General features: G+C 41.4%; 2 protein-coding genes and 1 pseudogene across 5 annotated transcripts; 2 read left to right on the top strand and 1 right to left on the bottom strand.

Moving 5' to 3' along the window:
• Positions 1-202: 202 nt before the first annotated feature.
• On the bottom strand, positions 203-8,256 carry c22h4orf33 (chromosome 22 C4orf33 homolog). 2 transcript variants are annotated; one of them, XM_033609612.2, is made up of 6 exons: positions 8,118-8,256; positions 5,245-5,438; positions 2,499-2,559; positions 1,345-1,396; positions 1,060-1,259; positions 203-654 (listed from the first exon to the last, which is right to left on the bottom strand). In XM_033609612.2, exons 2-6 carry the CDS (start codon positions 5,423-5,425, stop codon positions 558-560), a joined length of 591 nt encoding a protein of 196 aa, XP_033465503.1. In that variant the 5' UTR covers positions 5,426-5,438; positions 8,118-8,256; the 3' UTR covers positions 203-557. The 2 variants fall into 2 exon arrangements, with proteins under 2 accessions (XP_033465503.1, XP_033465502.1); XM_033609611.2 differs by lacking the exon at positions 8,118-8,256 and adding an exon at positions 5,513-5,671.
• A 507-nt stretch (positions 8,257-8,763) lies between these two features.
• On the top strand, positions 8,764-13,437 carry LOC144459728 (uncharacterized; annotated as a pseudogene). Its single transcript, XR_013488543.1, has 2 exons — positions 8,764-8,873; positions 11,680-13,437. The product of XR_013488543.1 is annotated as an uncharacterized LOC144459728 (transcript).
• Positions 13,438-15,429: 1,992 nt separating this feature from the next.
• On the top strand, positions 15,430-20,518 carry LOC117245919 (uncharacterized). 2 transcript variants are annotated; one of them, XM_033609531.2, is made up of 3 exons: positions 15,430-15,516; positions 16,472-16,634; positions 17,203-20,518. In XM_033609531.2, the coding sequence occupies exons 2-3, from the start codon at positions 16,542-16,544 to the stop codon at positions 18,154-18,156; spliced, it is 1,047 nt and encodes a 348-aa protein (XP_033465422.1). In that variant the 5' UTR covers positions 15,430-15,516; positions 16,472-16,541; the 3' UTR covers positions 18,157-20,518. The 2 variants fall into 2 exon arrangements, with proteins under 2 accessions (XP_033465422.1, XP_033465421.1); XM_033609530.2 differs by having other exon boundaries at positions 15,436-15,536.
• The last annotated feature ends 369 nt before the right edge of the window (positions 20,519-20,887 follow it).

Genomic DNA, 20,887 nt, shown 5'->3' with positions numbered 1-20,887 from the left:
CATAGGAAAACATATGTCTGCAAAAACACAATGATTCTTATTTTCAGCTGATTATACACTAAAGAAAACAGCCTTTTTTTATCATATCCAGTTTCTCACAACATATCCCCCTAAATCCTACACACTGGACACCTTAAAGTAAAGGATCGGAGAGAGCTGCAACCTTCTCAACTAACTTTCCGAAAGAAAGCGAAACAAAAAATTACATTTCTCAAAATGATGAAGCTTTGCTTTAATAGAAGAAACATGATCAGACATCACAAATACAATTAAAGAGACATTGTACAGAGAAATAAAAAAGCTGATCAATATGTTAACAAGTTTAATTGTAAAAGGAAATCAATAAAAAAGGTGACACAGAGCAGCACTGATTCAAAATTCATCAGTCTGCTGAGGCAAACGAAGGTGACGTTCAATTATGTGTGGTGTGTGTGTGACTGTACAGAAGTGTGTGAGGGCTCTGACGTGCTGACAAAATATTTCCCATCTTATTGTTTGGCATCTTTAACTGATAAAGATTGATCGGCCTCCGTTCCTCGTCTGTGTGCAAAGGAAGTTCAGGATTTTCCAGCCCAAAGACCAGACTCCGGCTGGACCCAGTCTTCTCCCATGATGCTTTGCAGGCTGAAATCTTTGAAATACTCCAGGCGGTGGCTACGAGACAGAGAATTTAATATAAAGTGATCAAAACTCTCACAGAAACGCTAAAACATTCATACACACATTTACGCTGCACACGTCATTTTGGGTGTAATTACAGCGCAATGTGTTGGACTGATGTAAAAAGATTAAGTTGTCAATACTTTGTCATCAAAACCTTGTCAACTTTTTAAAAAAAAATGCTTAAAAAAGTCTGTCAGCAAAATATGAAACTAATTAAAGAGGCAACATGAAGATCAGTTTCTGTGAAAGAGTTGTAAAATGTCCTCTGTGGCTGCGAGGGACGTTTTCTGAAGTCCTCATGATGTCATCAGGGTTGTCTTGGCTGTGGATTGATCGTTAAATGTTCTGTATGTAACTTTCTACCTGTTTAATAATAATCATAGGAATCAAACTCACAAGTTGGGTTGTTGGCCCTCCACGAGGTCCTCCTTGGGGACGGGGTAGAGCGCCTCATATGTGCGCTTCTCTCCTGAGCCGTGGATGGCGTAGGAGTTCATCTTGTTGATGTTGGGAGGGAAGTACCCCCAGGGGACGAGAGCCTCACCCATCCATACGTCCCCTTTGATCGTGGCATTAAACACCATGGGCAGTTGTTGCTGGAGAAACAAAAATAAGAAATACTTTAACACATGACTCAAAGTGCTGCTGCTGACATCAATAAGTGCCTCGACGTCTACCTACCACGAACGCTTGGCCGACTCCTGACAGCAGTAATATCAGGTGCTGTCCATGTCTGAAATAAAAACACAGTTTCAAACTTTTGGTCACATGGATGTTTCAACCAATCAGAACTAACTCGCAACTCGTCACATACCAACACCTGATCAGAGGCCCTCTGCGTCAGATACCAATGCACCCTTTAGCAGCAGTATAAGATGCACTGGGCAACCATAGTATAAAGAGCAGGAAAGTCCACATAGAGTGGGCGGTAGGGGAATGGGTCAAACTTTTACCCAGGACCCAGCTGTTCATCTCCCGTGTAAAACGAAAAGTCAGTGGAATCATTTCAATGACAACGTAGTGTGCTACTATGTGTAGCATGCTACGCTAGTGACGCTAGTTATTTTGTTTATAATCAAACTTACTTACTTTAAGCCAAACCATTTTTTTTAAACCTAACCACGTGCTTTTGTTGCCTAAACTTCAGGAAGTACACCTAAAAAAACAAAGGTTTTGTTTACGTACGTTATAAACGTGTGGATCACCTAATATGATATTATCACGATACATAAGTCATGATACAATATCATTGTGCTTTTAAACATGTTTTGATATGCTGAGTGTTGCAATAACATATATTGTGATTTATTACCTTTTTTTATTCAGGAAAACCCTTGTCAACATTTGTTTAATCTGATGAGATAAAAGTTTTCATCTGGTCATCTAAATTCAGTCATTTGAACTGCGGCTAAATGTAATTTAAGGAATTATTTAAATAATACAAAAATCGATACTTGGCATCATATTGCCACACAAAAATATGATACTATGCTGTATTGATTTTTTTCACCCACCCCTACTACATTCTAGGTTTATTTCAGTGTTCCTTATAAAAAGGTATAATCACAAAGTTGGGGGACAGAGTTGTCTCGCATCTGAGCGGAGCGGAGGTATTAACAGTGCTGAATAGACCTCTGTGTGAAAGGGACAGCCGGCAGGACAGAACCATGGATGGGATGGGTGTGACCATGGGCGTAAATATAGACAGTGCAGGCAGTGCAGTTGCACAGGGTCCACCACAAATAAACTATAAAAATATTTAACTGAATGAATATCTCCTTATTTTGTCGTGTCGTTTATGTGTCTAGAATGCTTTGCAGCAGCTCTGTACTTACGGACAAAACTCCACTTCCAGGTAATTTTCTTTTGTGCTGTCGAGGAAGAAGCACTCCACAACTGAGGAGATGAAGAACAAATAATAAGAGTAACATTAACAATGACATCATTGATTTTAAGCTACAGTTTAACATCAAGTAAAAATAACAAATAACTTTTGTATATGATATGATATCTTCAGCTCCAATGACATGCGGGGTGCCACAGGGATCTATTCTTGGTCCTGTTTTATATTCACTTTATCTGTTCCCATTAGGACGCATTATCAGCCATTTAAGTGGAGTATCCTCCCACTGTTAGCCAATGTCACCCAGATCTTCCCGTCCTTTAAGCCAGATAACGTTAACTGTCTGAGCACTTCACCACTTTTAAGAAATGGATGACTTGTGATTTTCTGCAGGTATACTCAGACAGAAGTAATAATCTTTGGCCCTGATCAACCGGCAAATAAATTACAACCCTTTATTGGTCCTCGGGCGACTAATATAAAATCTACAGCGAAAAATTTAGCCATCACTTTGGATTCTCTATTGAACTTTGAACCACGTCAATAATCTCATTAAATCCTGCTACTTCCTACGTCCTTTCAGCTGTGTCTTTTTATGACCTAGAAAGGCTTACTCATGCTTTTGCATTCTTGCACCTCGACTGCTATAATACACTGTTTACATTCCTCAGTAAATCTTCAGTTGCTCGGCTTCAACCAGTGCAGAGTGCTGCACCTTGAATTTTAACTGGGGCAAATCGTAGGTCACATATCACCACGATCATCACCTCCCTCCACTGGTTGCCAGTTAACCTCAGAAATTAGAGCCTCGATCCTACCCTCACTAGTCGCCCCTAGATTGAGGTTGGTAACTAAAGGTGGCCGGGCGTTTGCCATTGAGGCCCCGAGGCTCTCGAACTGGTGATTGGGCTTGCTAGCACATTACCCGTTTTTAAATTGTAACTTAAGACATATTCTTATAGAAAGGTTTCCCTTTAAATGCCTGGTTTGTAACTTTTGTGTTTTTTAACCATTGTAATCTTATTGTTGTTTTATTTTCACACACTTTGTGGAGCACTTTGTAGCCTTGTTTAGATAAGTGCTATACAAATAAAGTTATCATTCATAGTTGTTGTTATTACATATGTGAAACTCCAAAGTCCAGACCTGATACAACAACTTAATAAGTGACATTAATGAGGTCAAACATGGGGCTAACTAACCAGACATCACACTTACTGAAGTTCAGTCAGATAAGATTATTACTCAACATTACAGGGTTTTTGTTGCTGTGTCACCAACATACAATGATGCCGTAAATATTATGGCCTAATAAACACAACCAACCTCAATGGACTGTATTCACAATTTTATCTGGGCTTTCACAGTGGCATAAAATTGCATAACAAAGACTCCATAAAGTTAGATCACGACAACAATAACAACGTTATGATAAGAACATAAAAGCACACCTGTATAATAAAATGCAATCTGTTCCGACAGGTCATAAATGTTTATAATGTTCAGTTTGGAGTCTGGAAAAATTACACACTGTTTAGTTCTTTATAATCGGTCAAAGGAAAAGTTTGACGTATCGGAAATATGCTCACTCACTGTCTTATCGAGAATTACAGTCAGATGAGAAGCTTGGTATCTCTTTTAATATCTGTCCATTGAACAAGGATGGTTAGCTTAGCTTAGCATTATGACTGGTGACAGGGGAAACCACAACGTACTTCAGTTTTTATTAAGCAAACATTAGTGTACATTAGTGAGATACTGAGGTTGGTGGATTTTTTAAAAGTGAATTTAAGCGATCCATCTTTGGGCTGATGCATTCATAAAACGAGTTATATTGTTGTATTGTCTGTTCAACTGTGCCTCTTGGGGGGAAGCATCATTTGAGTTAATGATAGGAAATCTGCACAGCCGGAGAGAATCATAAATGCTTGTCTGGAATCAGTTTTTGTCTTTTATGAAAAGACTAACATTTTATAGGAGCCAGACACTGCACTGAAATGAACTACAATTGTAACCTCCAGATGGAGGGGGTGGGCTTTTGTTTCTTTTGCTTTGGCTTCATCATGTGGACCTTTTGTTTGTTTGTTAGTTTGTTTGTCTACAGGCTTGATGTGTAGAATATGTCACCTGATGATATAAGGATTAGTGCTGATGGACTTTGGAATCATTAATGTTACTCTGCAAAGATGTGTTTTTGTTTTGTCTGCGCTGTTTGTGTTTATGTATTTGTTTTTTTGTGTTGATGTTCTTAAAATATGAAAAACCTCAATTTAAAAAAATGGGAATGTTGGTAGGCTGTTGGCAGCTGTAGAGGAAGGATTCAAAACTTTTTTTTCTTCAGTAAAATTTTTGATATCCCACAGCAAAAGTTAAAGTCAAAATTCTGCAGTCGGGAGAAATTTTATCAGCATAATATATTTCAATTTACTTTAACATTGTTCAAAGTGGGGCTTTTAATTCTTGTAAAATGCCTGACAGTTTGGTAAATTAATAATGCAACATATTTTTATTGTTATATATGTTGAATAATAATCTAAATCCGCAGCATAACCAGTAACATTAATCTGTCGGCTAAATGTAGTGAAGTGTTTGTCTTTACATTAAAAAGACATTTCCACCTTAAGTTTGTGCATCAATCATCTCCAGACTGCAGGAAACAAAGTGTGTGACGCCCTGTAGCTCTCTCTACAGATGGATCTGCACGTCTACCAAACATACAGCCTCGCCTGAGCCCCCACCTTCATAGTCCCAGAGTCCAGGGAAGGGCTGACTGGGCGGCCCTGCAGGAGCTGCTGGGTCATTGAAGAAGGGACCAAACATCTCGATCTTCAGCCCTCCTTGTCCCGGAGAGAAGTTGATCCTGATGGGGTCATGAGTCACAGGGTCGCTGTCCCAGGTGTGCCAGATCAAAAACTCCATTTTCTTAAAAGGGCTGAAGGAAAAGACTTCAGTGAGAATCTGCTGTGTGACAAAGTGACGCTGTGCAACAACACATTACAAACTTACGAAGATTCACAGCAAAGCAGGATGTAGATGAGCGTCAGACATTGCAGTCCACGAGCGACCCCCATGACGCCAAAGACTCACTGGTTCCAAGAGACTGAACTGTGCTGCAGCTGGGCTCCTCAGGTCTGAATCTACGCCCTGCTCGCCTCTTTAAGCAGTTTGTCATCAAAGCAGGTTACCGACGAACGCGGCTCTGTTACTCAATCATTTATCAAGACAGTAAAACTGACTGCCTGGAAAACTTGGAACTATCAGAGTGAACACACTTGGTGTCAAGGTTTTAGATTAGACCTGATTTCAGCCCTGGACACCTGAACCATTGTTTTCCGACAGAAAAAGAACGTCAGCTTTGGTTAACTTTGCTTCCAATAGGTCTAAACGGTTCATTTTTAAGAAAAAACACAACAACATTAACACAAAAGGCCATTCCTTTTACTCTGGCGCTCCATTCACTCAGTGAGTTCTGTCGCTACATTTCAAAGCTCTGTCCTTTTAGAGGTGGAGACATTTAACGTTTTATGATGTAAATGTTTTGCCTTTTATTTGAGTTTTTCTTGGCTTTGCTGACAGACAGATGCATAGTCGCATTAACATGTAGAAACACAGTGCCCACTGCCCACCCTCCGATTCCTTGGCTGCTCTGCAGTGTGCACCACCTTGGACTGGTGGCTGCAATCCTTAGGTAGCTAGCGCGCTGCTCACTTGGCCATTACACCTGGTAAACACCATTTTGGGGGCAGAGCATGTTGCTGCAGAAACACGTACGGAACAATGGATAGAATGGATAATCCAGGGGCATGAAACCCCCCAAAGAAAAATACTCAAGTCACTGACTCCAAATCCATGGGGTGTGTGACACTGGAGGAAAGCCAACAGACCTCGCTGACATCCTGCCCTCCCTCTGGTTCTTCTAGTGGAGGAGCAGAACACAACCTGGGTCAGTGGGGTTTGATGGAGGCTGCTTGGGGGCTTTTTCCCCCAAGAGTTTCATGTCCCGTCCTCTGGACAGGCAGACCTGTCCCTCTGGACCATGCCTTCTGACGTTAACCCTCAACAAAGTACCAACAGACGGAAATGTTTTTAATCAACATTTCAAAGTGGAAATCAATGACTTTTCAGCTGGCTAGTGTGTGTTGTGGAAATTTTCTGCTGGTGAATAATGAAATAGAGACTTCTGCCGGCCGACAAGGTTTTTATTTTCTTTGCAAAGAAAAGGTCAATCAACACATGAGTGGTCAGAATGAAGAAAGACCCCGAGCATTTCAAAGCCTAAAGTGTTTCACACCCTTTCGTCTGCTGCAGGTATTGGCACCGACCCCCTAGGGTGTGTTTCACACCTGGCGTATGCTGCAGGGTTTTGTATCCATGTTGAAAACACAAAGAAATTGAAATTACAATTACATGTGCTAGCTATGCTAACTAGCATAACACTGGCAGCCAGAAACAAACATCTATGACCTATTGTCTGTTTTTTAATCTATACAAAGATCATGTTTTCTTGTAAATCAAAGACTGTTGTTATTTTTACAATAATAATCTTAAAAACTATATTTGGCAATCTGTGTCTGTTCAGCATAAAACTGTGGCTCTGCAGGTCGATGCTCCTCAAATGCATGAAAAAAATGCTTGCTGTGCCTTTTTATTGTTGCCAGGCAACACCATCACCTCCTTACCCTAACTTTTATCCTGCAGTAATCAGTGTGTAGCTGCTGCCATGTTGAGGCAGAGGGTACTGTCTGTAGCTCTGGTGAGGGATAAACAGATCTGTGTGGGTACATGAGACCCTAAAAAACAGGCTGGATCATGGGGAGTACCACCAGTTGGTCCAGGAGCCAAAACAGAGTGAAAAAAGTTTCATTCTATTCGTGTTTGGGGCCTTAATTTTAATGATAGTAGTGGCAACATATTCTGTTTCTACTCAATGTTAATCACTAACAACTATGAATATATTTAATGTCACAATTAATTATTATCATCTGTGAAAAACAACAACAGTTTAAAGGGTAAATAAGATGCCAGGGTGCATTAAAAGCATCAAATTGAGCTTGTTTAAGAAACAAGGTCCCCAGAACACGAGCAGCAGGCTCGTCCTCTGATTGCACCAATGTTCCGGTCAGGCTCCTTTACGAGGAGCTGCGGAAATTGACGAGAGTAGCCGAAGAATAAACCGGACGTCGAACAACTCGGAAAGGCGGAAGTAGCACTAGCATTAGCTTTGTGCAGCTGCTGAAGTTTACCAATAGAAATATAAAGCCCCTTGTGACTGTTTGTCTGCGCTCCTGTTGTCATTTATTAACGGAAACATGTCGCGACAACGAGATGAAATAAATACACGAAATCATAAAGTGACTTTGGTTCGATACAAAAAGTTCTCATAGAGAATTATCACAAAACTAAAACTGAATTCCGCTTCTGCCGTTATTAAAGCTGTAAGCGGTTAAACTTACAGATAATCAGCTTTAACATTCAATGAAGTGTGAACGAGCGTTTATATTCTATTTATGTTGGAAGCTTTTATGCTCTGTTAGTTGTTAGCTCCTCTGTTAGCTCCTCTGTTAGCATTTACAATAATGTACAAGCATACAGGTGACTGAGGTTAGCATACCTTATTAGCCGAGTTAACTCAAGAACAGAAACTTCCAAACTTTAAGAGTCGGACATTTTCATGCAGCTCAAACTTCCTCCTCTGAGTCTTCTTCTTCTGGCGTTTAATGGCGGTCAGCAAACAGCTGTTAGGTGCATCACCGCCACCCTCTGATGTGGAGTGTACATCCTTGTGCCTACATTTATTCTGCTTGTCCAGCTGGTCTTCTCCAAAAATGCAAATATTGTCATGTTTTCCTCATACCTGAGTTCCAGTTTGATGTGCTCCTTTTTTCTGTCAATAACTAATAATCAATAACACTCTCGAGTGTTCCCTGCATGTGACACTGTTCACACACACACACACACACACACACACACACACCAGTCCGTTTCATATTTACCAGTTAACTTAAGTGTAGGCCTATCTCACATAATGTTAAGCAGCGTGTTGCCATGACAACAGCATCAACACTCCTCTTGTGGTAATGAACACCGTCACACTGGAGTTTATGTTGTTGTTACTAAAAACCAAATCTGAAGCAGTACCCGGCCCTAGCAACAGTAACCATGGGGGCGGGGCTTAGTGACGCATCAGACGGTGCGAGATCCCGGAGGCTCTTTTAGTCTTGTCCAACTGCAGAGTCCACGAGAGAGGAGGAGCAGGAGGAGCAGGAGGAGCGGAATGGAGGAGGACAAGCAGAACCCGGAGCACCGGAGCAACAAGGTCCGGAGAAGACAAGCAGCAGGCTCGTCCTCTGATAGCAGCGATGTTGAGGTGAGTGTTGATGACGTCATGGATAAAAAGGGCTTGACAGCAGCCTTTAGGATTTCTCTTTATTGGTCTGGATTTCCCGCGCGCGCGAAAGAATTGAAGACTGATGATGTCTAAAAGGTTTTTTGCACGTGTGTATGTGTTACACAGTCAGTTAATGTAACCAGTGTGTGAAGCTTGGTCAGTGATTTTCACAGGAGGAAGTGAAATTCTTGATGTTGTTACAATGGTTGCCAACACAATTTTGTTGTTAAAGCCGTCATATAAATTTTTTTTTGTCAACTGATTTGCTAGATGCATCCTAACAGATTTTTGGGGCGCCTGCTGGAGATGGATAGAGCCTCATACCTTACATACAAATACCACACAGAGGGACAATGGTGGTATAGTGGGGGTCCTCCCACAGAAAATTTAGATGTGACTTCCTGCATTGTGGTGGGTTTAGGGGCAGCATTGTGGAGATGGGCAATACCTACATTCATTCAAAGCCACCCTGACTCGCAGGACCTTCACAAGTGAACCTGCATTCAGCTCAGAGTGACTGAACTAGTTAAAAGCAGAAACTAGGACTTGCCTATGTGGCATATAGCCTATTACTTTATAGACACAAGACCCACTTTGGATTTAAAGCTAAATTCATGGTGGAAATGGTTGAATATATTTTGATTAAGATCGAACTAAAATATTATTTTGGGAATAATAATATGTTTTGTGTATTATTGTCATCTAAAGAGCATTTCATGATGTATATCTAGACTATGCAAGTCTAAGAGTGCCTGGACCTAGGCCATTTCATTTTTGGCATTTACAAAGCTCTCCAAATGCCTTTTGACATAGCTGTGGAAATTAATGCAAAGTCACTTTTATGCTAGAGCTGCACGATTTGATAAAAATGTGCAGTTGCAATTTGAGCAGACTATATCGCGAGTTGCGATTGCAATTACAATATAATAAAAAAAAAGGTGTCATTAGTCTTCTTGCTTGACTCCTACATTATATTTGGCACAGTCAAACACGCTGCTCACACAGCAGCGCAGCACGGCGCTGTACACACAGTGAAGCGAGCCTGTCTTGTGTTCAGACGTTGTCACGTAAATGACAAATTCCAGCGCTATAGCACAACACAACTTAATTTTTCTTTTGTATAGTTTGTTATGGAGTCCGTGATTTCCCGTGACACTTACAGATGTTTGCGTAACTGTGCTTGGATGTTGTTTTATGAGGCTCTGGTGTCTTTCAGTTGTCTCTTTGTCTTTAACGTTACACGGCTCGGCTTTCTCTCACATGGACTCTTCCTACTTTTCTCTGTGCTGTCTCAAGTGTTGATATAGATCGGTCATGTTGCTGCGGGACGTGGCGACTTAAACTTTTAAACTTTTACACAGCACGTCTTTCTGTTCAACGTCGCCGTACCTGAATCCAAAGTATCGCCATGTCATAGATGTTATGTTTTTTTCACCGCTAACTCAGCCTGTTCTTGGTCAAGCTCATGCTCTTCTTCAGCGTCTGTGTTGGTCACTGCTGCACGCCAGCTGGTCACCTGACCATACGTTGAGGTTTGTTTGGTTTTTGTTATTGTCTGTTTATAGATTTCGTAATTTAACTTATGTATATAATGTAATTCACTCTTGTTTGAATAAAAAGTGAATTGAATCATTAGTTTGACATGTATCATTTTTCATGATTATACAGTATAATTCATTTTAAAAGCAGATGGATTTCACTATACTAACCTGGGAAGAGATGACGGCTTTACTCCACTATAAGGAAATGGCTCCGAGACGATGTGTAGCCTACCCTGAACATAATTACTGATTATTAAAATAGACATGATAAAATAATCACAGCTTCCCAGAGACTGTGATGGGTGGCAGTCCAATAGAAAATTGAACAGAATAGTAGTTGCGTGTTAGTGTTGTTCAGATGTAAAATCAGCTGTAGTTTGTGTGTGGTGGTGAGCAAGGCACCGTTCATGAACTGCTGAAGATTACACTGGACATTTTGAGATGTAATTATGATTCAACTGTGCATTGGTTAAAGCAATGAGACGCATTGAACATCTGTATTACACATTTTGATCACCTGCCGCTCATTAAGTTCGCTATGCCATGGCCACCCCACACTAGCTCTACAGCCCACCTTGGCCACCCCAGTAAAAATGTTCTGGACACGCCACTGACTGTGAAACCATTAATGGGTCCTTCAGGCACATTTCCAGATGAAATGTAATGATCTGAGGTCCCAGTACAGGGTTTTGTGACCAAAGAGATGCTGGGACTCATTCTGCTGCGTGGATTACTTGACAAAACCATTTTAGTTAGTCTTGTGGGTCGCCAACAATCACAAACTGTGGTTGGGTCAAAATAAATCCATAATTAGCTTGATATGAAACATATTGATCTGTACACTGTGGCCTCTGCCTCTCAGTTTGTCTGCTGACCCACAGCACACCCCTGCAAGAAACCACTGTAGCTTCTAACTAAATCTGTCTGGTTTGGAATTTAGTTTCTCTCCCGTGTCCTGTTTTTACTTTATATATCTGCTCTATTTTACTGTCTCATCTTCACTTTCAACTGAGTTGTGTGAAGTTACTGTTGATGAGGGGCTTTTATGTTATGATAAAATACAATCACAGTTGTACAGAGGCCAGTGCTAGCCCAGGCCCATCTGTGGACACGGCCCTGCAGTTGGTTATCTCTAACATTGTGGGTTATTTTCCACAGACATGCTCTGAATTTAATGTATGGTTTTAGATGGCTCGCTCCACCCTGACACATCACTAACACTCCCCCTCTGTCTGTTGCTATAGAACCAGGGAGGAAGAGGCAGAAGCAAGCATCACCGCTGTCAGCGCTGTGACAAATCCTTCTCATCATCTGGAAAGTTAAAGGTTCATAAAAGAATTCACACTGGAGAGAAACCATACAGCTGTGATCAGTGTGGGAAAACTTTCACTCGGTCATATCAACTAAGAGTCCACCGACGTGTTCACACCAGAGAGAAACCATACAGCTGTGACCAGTGTGGTAAAGCATTCGCTACATCAAGTCAGCTTCAATGTCATCATCATACTCACGCTGAAGAGAAACCATACAGCTGTGACCAATGTTGGGCAGCTTTTAAACGAGCAGATGTTCTGAAATGCCACCAGCGCATTCACACGGGAGAGAAACCATACAGCTGTGACCAGTGTGGTAAAGCATTCGCTACATCAAGTCAGCTTCAATGTCATCATTGTACTCACATTGAAGAGAAACCGTACAGCTGTGACCAATGTGGGGTAGCTTTTAAACGAGCAGATGTTCTGAAATGCCACTAGCGCATTCACACGGGAGAGAAACCATACAGCTGTGATCTATGTGGAAAATCTTTTACAATTCAAAGACAACTAGAAAATCATCAACATATTCACACTGGAGAGAAACCGTACAGTTGTGACCAGTGTGGTAAAGCATTCGGTACATCAGGTCTGCTTCAATGCCATCGTCGTACTCACAATGAAGAGAAACCATACAGCTGTGACCAATGTGAGAAATCCTTTAGAATTCGAAGCCACCTAGAAAATCATCAACTTATTCACACTGGAGAGAAACTGTACAGTTGTGGCGACTGTGGGAAAGCTTTCTTCACCCATGGTAATGTTATTAGGCATCAAGTTGTTGACACCAAAGTGAAATCATACTGGTGTGACAAATGTGGGAAAACCTTTGCTTCCTCAGGTTACCTTAAAGTTCATTACCGCATACACACTGGAGAGAAACCTTACAGCTGTGAACAATGTGGGAAATTGTTTTCTTGTGGTAATTCCTTAAGAGCTCACCAACAATGTCACACTGCGTCGCCCTGAACGGCCATCAGAGCCAAGCTGGCTGTATCCTCTAATGTCCTCACCATACTCTGATAGATGTGTTGTTATATTCTGAGTTTTCACATTAAGGATGACCAATGCTAACACTGTTCTGTAAAGCAGGTATGTTATTATTAGCATCATCAGGAACAACTTGTTGATACCAGATTGATATGATGTATCTGGTCACGTGTTTGATATTTGAAGTAGATGTGTTGAAGTCTGTGTTAATTGGATGAAAATGTTTATTAGTTTCAGTCATATTTTAGTCATTTTAATCCTTCATAGTCAACGAAAATTCAAAACTATCTAGTCAAACTTTAGCCATTTTGTTTTCTATATGTTTTTTATCTATATGTTTTTTTGAAAATCTTTTCCTTCCTGAGCTCCACCTGTATAAAGACGGAGGCTCAGCAGGGCCGAGCTCTTCTTCTTTTTGACTCTCGTTGGAGGTTCAGAGACGCACGTTTAGTTGATAGAGCTTTATTAGAAGACTGTTTCCTGTTTTGTTTTGTTTTTGCGTAGAGGATTTTAATGTCCATATCATTTGTTTAGATCAAATAAAAAATAGTTTGTAGGCTCTGCAGTGGGATCAAAGTTCCTGGTGTTGGTCTTTTCTCTGAAAGCCTCCTGTGACAGCTTCACTACTACGTTGAATTGAATTTGAGTTGTTATTAAAGTGATGATCAAATGATGATGTAGACATCCTAGTTTTATTGGCCATCTTTCTAACCGTGAACGACTTCTTTATGCACTCTGGGGGGAAATTTATGGTCATCATAGAAGCCGGCATTGTTGCAGATCACTTCTTTTTTTTCTTTCTTTCAAAATCTTGTATTTGTCCACTGTAGATCAGAGCTTTGCTTACAGGTCGCTGGGCTTCAGTGTGCTCGCTCTGTTCTTACCTCCTTTTCAAGAAGAAAGTCGAGCACGCTTTTCAACTAGTTATCCAGAAATCCAACTGTATCGCTCGACCTCCCCTGGTTCATTAGCCTGGCTTCAACATTAGCTTGGTGCTGCATTAGCTGCTTCATTAGCGTTGATGTTGCTTGAAGCACGGTCAGGGATGGGCAGTATTTCTATTACATGTATTTAATATATGTATTTGAGTATTTTGAAATTTGTATTTGATAAGGCCGATAAAAAGCAAATGTAATTTGTAACTAAATACTTTTGAGTGGAGTAATTTTGTATTTAAAATACTCAAAATACTTTCTTCATGAATCAAAAAACAAAAATAATAACAGTTCTTGTTTGACGTCTGAAAGTTGTACTCTGTTAACTCTTCTGAACTCCTGAAGTTAATTTACAACAAATAAATGAATGAGCTGTTTATTTTCTTGTCTGGGCATTTTAACACGGCCCACCTCTTATGGGATTATTTAAAGAAAAACAGTTTCCTAGTGCCATCACGCTGACACAAAGCAAAATGAACACCTTATACAAATAATAAACAGATGAATGTTCAGCATAAAGAGTGTGGGAGGACAAACAGGAGAGAGCAAGAGTGAGAAGGGAAGACTGAGAATTTTTTGCAGGTTAGCTTCAGGGCCGTCCTCGTCATGTAGGGTCTGTTGAACTGCTTCGGCTGTCTTGCTTCTCTTCTGGAATGTTCTGTTATTTTACAAAACTGTCGGGCTGCCGTCCCCTCAGTGGCAAAACTGGAAATCTAATTTCATGTTTAACTGTGTATGTATAATACTGAGGTCACAGGACATCAGTCAGCCGTCTCCGGGTCAAACATCTGTCTTCAGCGGACACTGGCAGGCTTTGAGTTCAAATTCAGCTTCATCACTGAAGGATAAACAGAGAGATGATAAAAGCAGGAGCTCATCCAGGTGATTTAATTCATTCATTTCCTCTCTGGAGCTCCAGCCATCAGACCTCTCCTGCTCCCCTTCTCTCTTCACTCCTCTGCCTCCCTGCTGATGCTTCTGGAGGTGAACATCAGTCTTTGGTTCGAAGGTAACACCTGTTTACATCCTGTTCTGTATTGTTGACACAAAGATGCACTGACATTTGAAACTGTTTCCATCAGTCAGTATTAGCTGAGCTGTTGTAGTCAGCCTCCTCAGCATTAACACTGTTTCATGACTCATTGGACTCGTTATCCTTCATGATGTGACAGCAGTGAGACAATAAATGAGCTCATTGGTTAAAGCCCACACAGCAGCCGTGATTGACATTGTCAAATGTTCCTAAAAGTTTTTTAGGTTGTTTAATTTCTGTAAAACCACTGACATCAGGTCCTCATGCTCATTAATATTTATGAACACTCTCTCTTCACTGGATGAGAGCTCACTGACCTGAGAGCACAACACGTCATACTCTGAAAACCACACTAAGCAGAGGGGAAAATAACAGTGCTGCAATGTGCTACTCAGGGCTGAAATGCTAATGAAATGGCTGCAGTGAGCTAAAGGTATCAGACATCAACATGTCAAGGGATTATTTTAGCACCTTCAGTGTTGCTTCTCCTGACTTTGCTTATCTCAGAGAAATGATTCCACTGAATGGTTTGATGGAATCACCAGGTGAGATCATTATTTAAGCTCATAAAGATCAAAACCAGGCCAAAAAAGTGTTTTGTTTTGTTTTTTTTTAATTTTGTTTTGTTTTGTTTAAAAACGTTGATTTAATAAATTGTACTGCTGTTTCCCTCCTGACCTCCAGATGGCGACCTTCTTTCACTTTAATCTGGAAAAACCTGGCCGGAAATACAAGTAACCGGAAGTCTCGTGTGTGTTGTAGCGTTAGCTGAGGAGCATATTTGTCAGTGTTGAGGCGGCAGAGCTCCAGGTAAACCCGCACACACTCAGGTAAACACTTTAATAATGTTTCTGTCACGCGAACATCAAAGCGAACCCGAGCAGAAGCGAACACAAGGCCGAACTGCGCCTGCGTTAGCACGCTGGGCTAGCTCCGATGCTAACCAGCTAATTAGCCGCTGTTAGCTTGGTCCAGCTGGTGTGTTGCTAGCTGTTAGCGTTAGCTGACTGTGTTAGTTTGTGTCCTCTGAGTGAAGCACAGTTACTTTGTGTTTAAGTCCAGTTTGAAATGAGCCCATGCTAACGGAGCTGCGCACAAGCTAACAGGCTAATTAGCAGCTAATCTGTCTTTGTGTGTGTCGTCACAGAATGAACTCCTCAGTGTTTGTGACAGAGAAACACAGTGACCAGTGAGGTGTGTGTGTGTGTGTGTGTGTGTGTGTGTGTGTGTGTGTGTAGCTGCTGACAGTCTGTGTTGGACTGTAAGAGACAAACACACACAGAATATTCTGCAGAGTCAGTCTGCCTCCTCTACGTCAGCGACTGTCAACCCCCCCATCCATCATCCAGGTCCCTGCCTGCCAGAGAGTGAACTTACTGAATATTATGTCCAATAATGAATCCCCCAAATTATACAAAATCTAGAGATGCACAATAATACAGGCACATCATCAGTATGGACCAGTATCGTCTTTAAAATGAACTGACAGAATCAGCCCACATGCTTCTTCTTATTTAGCACAATAAATGAATATCATCATGTCTCCATCTGCTGCTGGGACGGCATAAGAGTCTCTCTAAATGTCAGTGACGTCATTTCTGCTCCTTTTGCTACCGATATGTCAGAAACAACAGAGACAGAAGTGCTCATTTGTGTGACACTGAAAAAAAAAAATACAGCCAGAGTCGTAACACACACACACACACACACACAGTTAAACAGGAGCACCTGAACATCTCTGTGTACTTTGATTTGTACTGGACAGAATCCAGAGAGAGACCAGGACATCAGAGTCCATGAGAGAGGAGGAGCAGGAGGAGCAGTAGAGGAGCGGAATGGAGGAGGACAAGCAGAACCCGGAGCACCGGAGCAACAAGGTCCGGAGAAGACAAGCAGCAGGCTCGTCCTCTGATAGCAGCGATGTTGAGGTGAGTGTTGATGACGTCATGGATAAAAAGGGCTTGAAGAAACACTTTAGGATTTCTTTGCTAGAAAGATTTTCTTTCATGGCACCTTGTGTGCTTTCACGAGTGAACAAACAGACTCTAAAATTACAGGGTTTTAAATAACTTTTAGGGTCTGTTTATGCAGATTAATTTAATATCTGACATCAATAGATGCAAAAACAGACTCACAAGGCTGAGTGTCAGTTTCCATGTACGCAGGTGTGAGTGAAGTATGTGCGACTCCTCTACGATAGGTGGAGATATGCCCCCTTTCAGCTTGTTAGTATTGGACCTTTTTCCTGTTGACCTATTACGTCACAGACCAAACAATGGACAAACAAGTTAGCTACGGTTAGCTAGCAGCTAACTGCTACCATGGTGGACAACTTTACAGCTCTGTACATTTGGTCCGTCCAAAAAGTCACGGCTCTGGATGTAGATTTCTCCATGTTGTTACTGGCTTCTTCTTCTCTTACACATTTAATGCTATTGGACTTCCTACTATAAAACAGGCTGTTGTCTCTCTCTATATGTCTGTCTGTTGCTATAGAAACAGAGAGGAAGAGACGGGGTCAAGCATCACAGCTGTCAGCACTGTGACAAATCCTTCTCATCATCTGGAAACTTAAAGGTTCACGAAAGAATTCACACCGGAGAAAAACCATACAGCTGTGATCAGTGTGGGAAAACTTTCACTCGGTCAGATAAACTAAGTGTCCACCGACGTGTCCACACCGGAGAAAAACCGTACCGCTGTGAACAATGTGGGAAAAGTTTTTCTCATAGTGACAACCTTAAAGTCCACCAGCGCATTCACACGGGAGAGAAACCATACAGCTGTGACCAGTGTGAGAAAACTTTCATCACTAAAAGTAACCTAGAAATCCACAGTCGCGCTCACACTGGAGAGAAACCTTATGAGTGTGGCCAGTGTGGGAAAGCTTTCATCTTTCTAAGAAGTCTAGAAAAACACCAACGTGTTCACTCTGGAGAGAAACCGTACAGGTGTGAACAATGTGGCAAAAGTTTTTCCCACAGCGGCAACCTTACAGTCCATCAGCGCATTCACACCGGAGAGAAACCATACAGCTGTGACCAGTGTGAGAAAACGTTCATCACGCAAGGTAACCTGGAAAATCACCGCCATGTTCACTCCGGAGAGAAACCGTTTGAGTGTGACCAATGTGGGAAAAGCTTCTCTCGGGTCAATTGCCTCAAAGTGCACCAACGTGTGCACAGTGGAGAGAAACCATACAGCTGTGAGCAGTGTGAGAAAACCTTCGCTCACAGTGGGAACCTTAAAGTTCATCAACGGACTCACAGTGGAGAGAAATCGTACTGGTGTGACCAATGTGGGAAAATGTTTAATAGGTCAGATTCTCTTAAAGCTCACCAACGTGTCCACACTGGAGAAAGACCATACTGCTGTGACCAATGTGGGAAAGCTTTTTCTCATGGCAGCCACCTTAAAGTCCACCAGCGCATTCATGCTGCAGCGTGTTGAACAGTCTTGCATTGTACTCCTGATTTTATTTAGCATTTTAAAAATCATGTTTTTCATGTAGTCATTCTTGTTTTGCTCAGAGTTTGCGTAGAATTTTACACATAAATCTGGCATGCATTAATATATTTTTACCTGAACGTTTTTTTTAACTCTGAACGAATGAAGGACTGCCTCACACCAAACACAAACGATGAAGGCTTGGCTGATTTTAAAAAAAATATTATCACACACCTTGTAACCAAACATGCAGCATATTAAAATTGTATTCATTAACACAGGCTGTAATACACAATAATATGTAAAGTGTGAAGTTAATTAGGCATTGGCCAAATGTCATAATTATTGTCATAATTAAAACATTATGCCTTAAAAAAATGATCATTGCAGTCTTGACTCAGTGGGGTATGAGAGAATATTGAAATGAAACTGTTTAGGTTTTCTGTTTTTCCTTTTTTTAATTGACCTGGCCAATAGTGTCTTACAGTGACAGCTCAGATCGTAAACAACAACGAGTGTCGTACGCGTTAATCCATCATTTTATCTCGTGTAGTGTGTCGTAGTAAACAATAACCGATGCCTCACCGCGTTCCAACAGAAAGTCTAGCATGTTTGATTTTTCTTTTTGTCTTCTACGACTTCTCCCGTCACATCCGTCACTTTGACCAATAGGAACACAGAGCGATCTGTTGCCATGGAAACTGCACGACAACAACAGCCCAGCCTTTTAGATATTTCCTGTAGGGACGTTAGCACACAGAGTAAAAAGGAAACAGCAGAGGCACTTTATCAACCTGCTGAGTACTGCCATTAGCATCAAGCTAGCAAAGAATGTTCTTTCTTCATAATGGAGAATATAAAGGAATAAAATTCTAGTTTTAGTTTAATCAAACTCAACACTTCCTGTAGCAGTTTCAAATTAAAAGCCCTGTATCATTTCAGCTGAGAGAATCCCTTCATTTTCTAAATAGGCTTTTATTGTGAAACATTTGCAGGAACTTCCTGTGGAGGATTCAGTGACTTCAAATGTAGCTCCGCCCATCTGGTGACACTTTTTACAATACAATAACAGTTCGGCTGACACATGAACAGACATAGTGACTAAAATCATAGTAAAAATAATAAAAATAGGACAGGAGTAACCCGATGACATCACACATGCTGTGAAAGATGACCGGGGGTGATTGGTCATGGACCATCGTGTGGTGTGTCATGTCTGTCGGCCAAGTCTCGGCACAATTTTATGATTTCACAATCAACTACTCTGAAAAAGTGACGGAACGGACAGAAATGTCGTGTAGTATGAGCCTGGCGTAAGACTTCCCGTCTAGCACTACTGTGTAAAAACAGCATATGAAACGCTAATAATAATGATATTAACAGCCTACCATGGAGAAGGCTCTCTCGCCCCAGGTCCGGTGCTTGGTCCTGAGTGGTGGAGTCAGGAGGTTGGCATGAAAGGAGCGGAGGCTGCAGTGTGTGGAGGAAAGTCCTACTGAACTGAAATACACACTGTGGTAAAACTTGAAACAAATTTATGACCTTGCTGCTCAGTGGGAAGTCGTTCCCCTCAACAAGGTACAAACTTGATGTCACAAATGTAAGTTGACTGCCTCCCCAAAAGTCCTGACACACCAAGCTGACGGTCAGCCATCGGTAAAAGCTGGGCCGTCGGTGAGCATCTGTCAGCTTTTTTTCAGCCAGATGGCGGGAAAATAACTGACTAGCCTCGTCTTATTTTAAATTACTGGGGCAGCAGGAAACTGGAAGTGGCTGCGGCAGCTCGACTACACAACAATATCCAAACCGAGACCGTTTACTTTAGATTCATTTCCTGTATCTGTCTCCTGTGCGTTCCTTCACACCAGCAGTGGCCCTGAGTTCATTCATTACAATGAGAAAAGTGAACGTGAGTACAGATTATGTTTGTTTCCTTCACCCCATAATCACTGAAGTGTAATTTACTCATCACGTACAGAGAGACAGGACAACTTGTTAACTGGCAGCCATGTTGTTTAGTGATCACATTCCAGGTTACAGACTACGGGTGCTGTGTAAGGTCAGTCAACTGCAGCTACGGAAAGCAAAGCACCATGTGAGCTTGCGTAATAAGACACAATACGTCACATTAAATACATTTTAGACCAATTTTCCACAAGCCTCGACCCTTCTAAACTCACTTGAATGGCATTTTTTTTTTCACACAGACATATGAGGAGAAAATTAACTTTGATTAGAGACGTCTCTGTTTTAGCATCATACTCTCACCAGATCTGGCAACAAGTGACATGATCTTACACTCGACTGATTTCAGACATTAAGCGAGCAGATAAAAACAAGGACCAACCATTAAATTTGTTCTGTATATAGTGTTGAATTGTTGTGAATATGATTTCATTCATTCACATAATGTTTACTACACTTCCAAATGAGATGGAGGGATGAACATGTGTCCCGTTCACACAGAAAGCATTTTGCAGGTTGCAATCTGTGAGGCCCACAGCACTGGGTTTTTTTGGTAAACCACTACTACTTCTAGTGAAAAAAAAAAATCCTTGCTGCGCCTTTTTATTCTGACCTTCCTGTGAAACCACTCTAACGTTTCTGTATCCTGCAGTAATCAGTGTGTAGCTGCTGCCATGTTGAGGCAGAGGGTGCTGTCTGTAGCTCTGGTTGAGGGTGAGAGGCTGTCAGCAGATAAACAGAGATCTGTGTGGGTACATGAGACCCTAAA

This window comes from Epinephelus lanceolatus, chromosome 22 (genome assembly GCF_041903045.1).
Source record: "Epinephelus lanceolatus isolate andai-2023 chromosome 22, ASM4190304v1, whole genome shotgun sequence".
Classification (NCBI taxonomy): domain Eukaryota; kingdom Metazoa; phylum Chordata; class Actinopteri; order Perciformes; family Serranidae; genus Epinephelus; species Epinephelus lanceolatus.
Note: the sequence above shows the minus strand (reverse complement) of the source record. Positions and strands in the feature narration are given on the sequence as shown.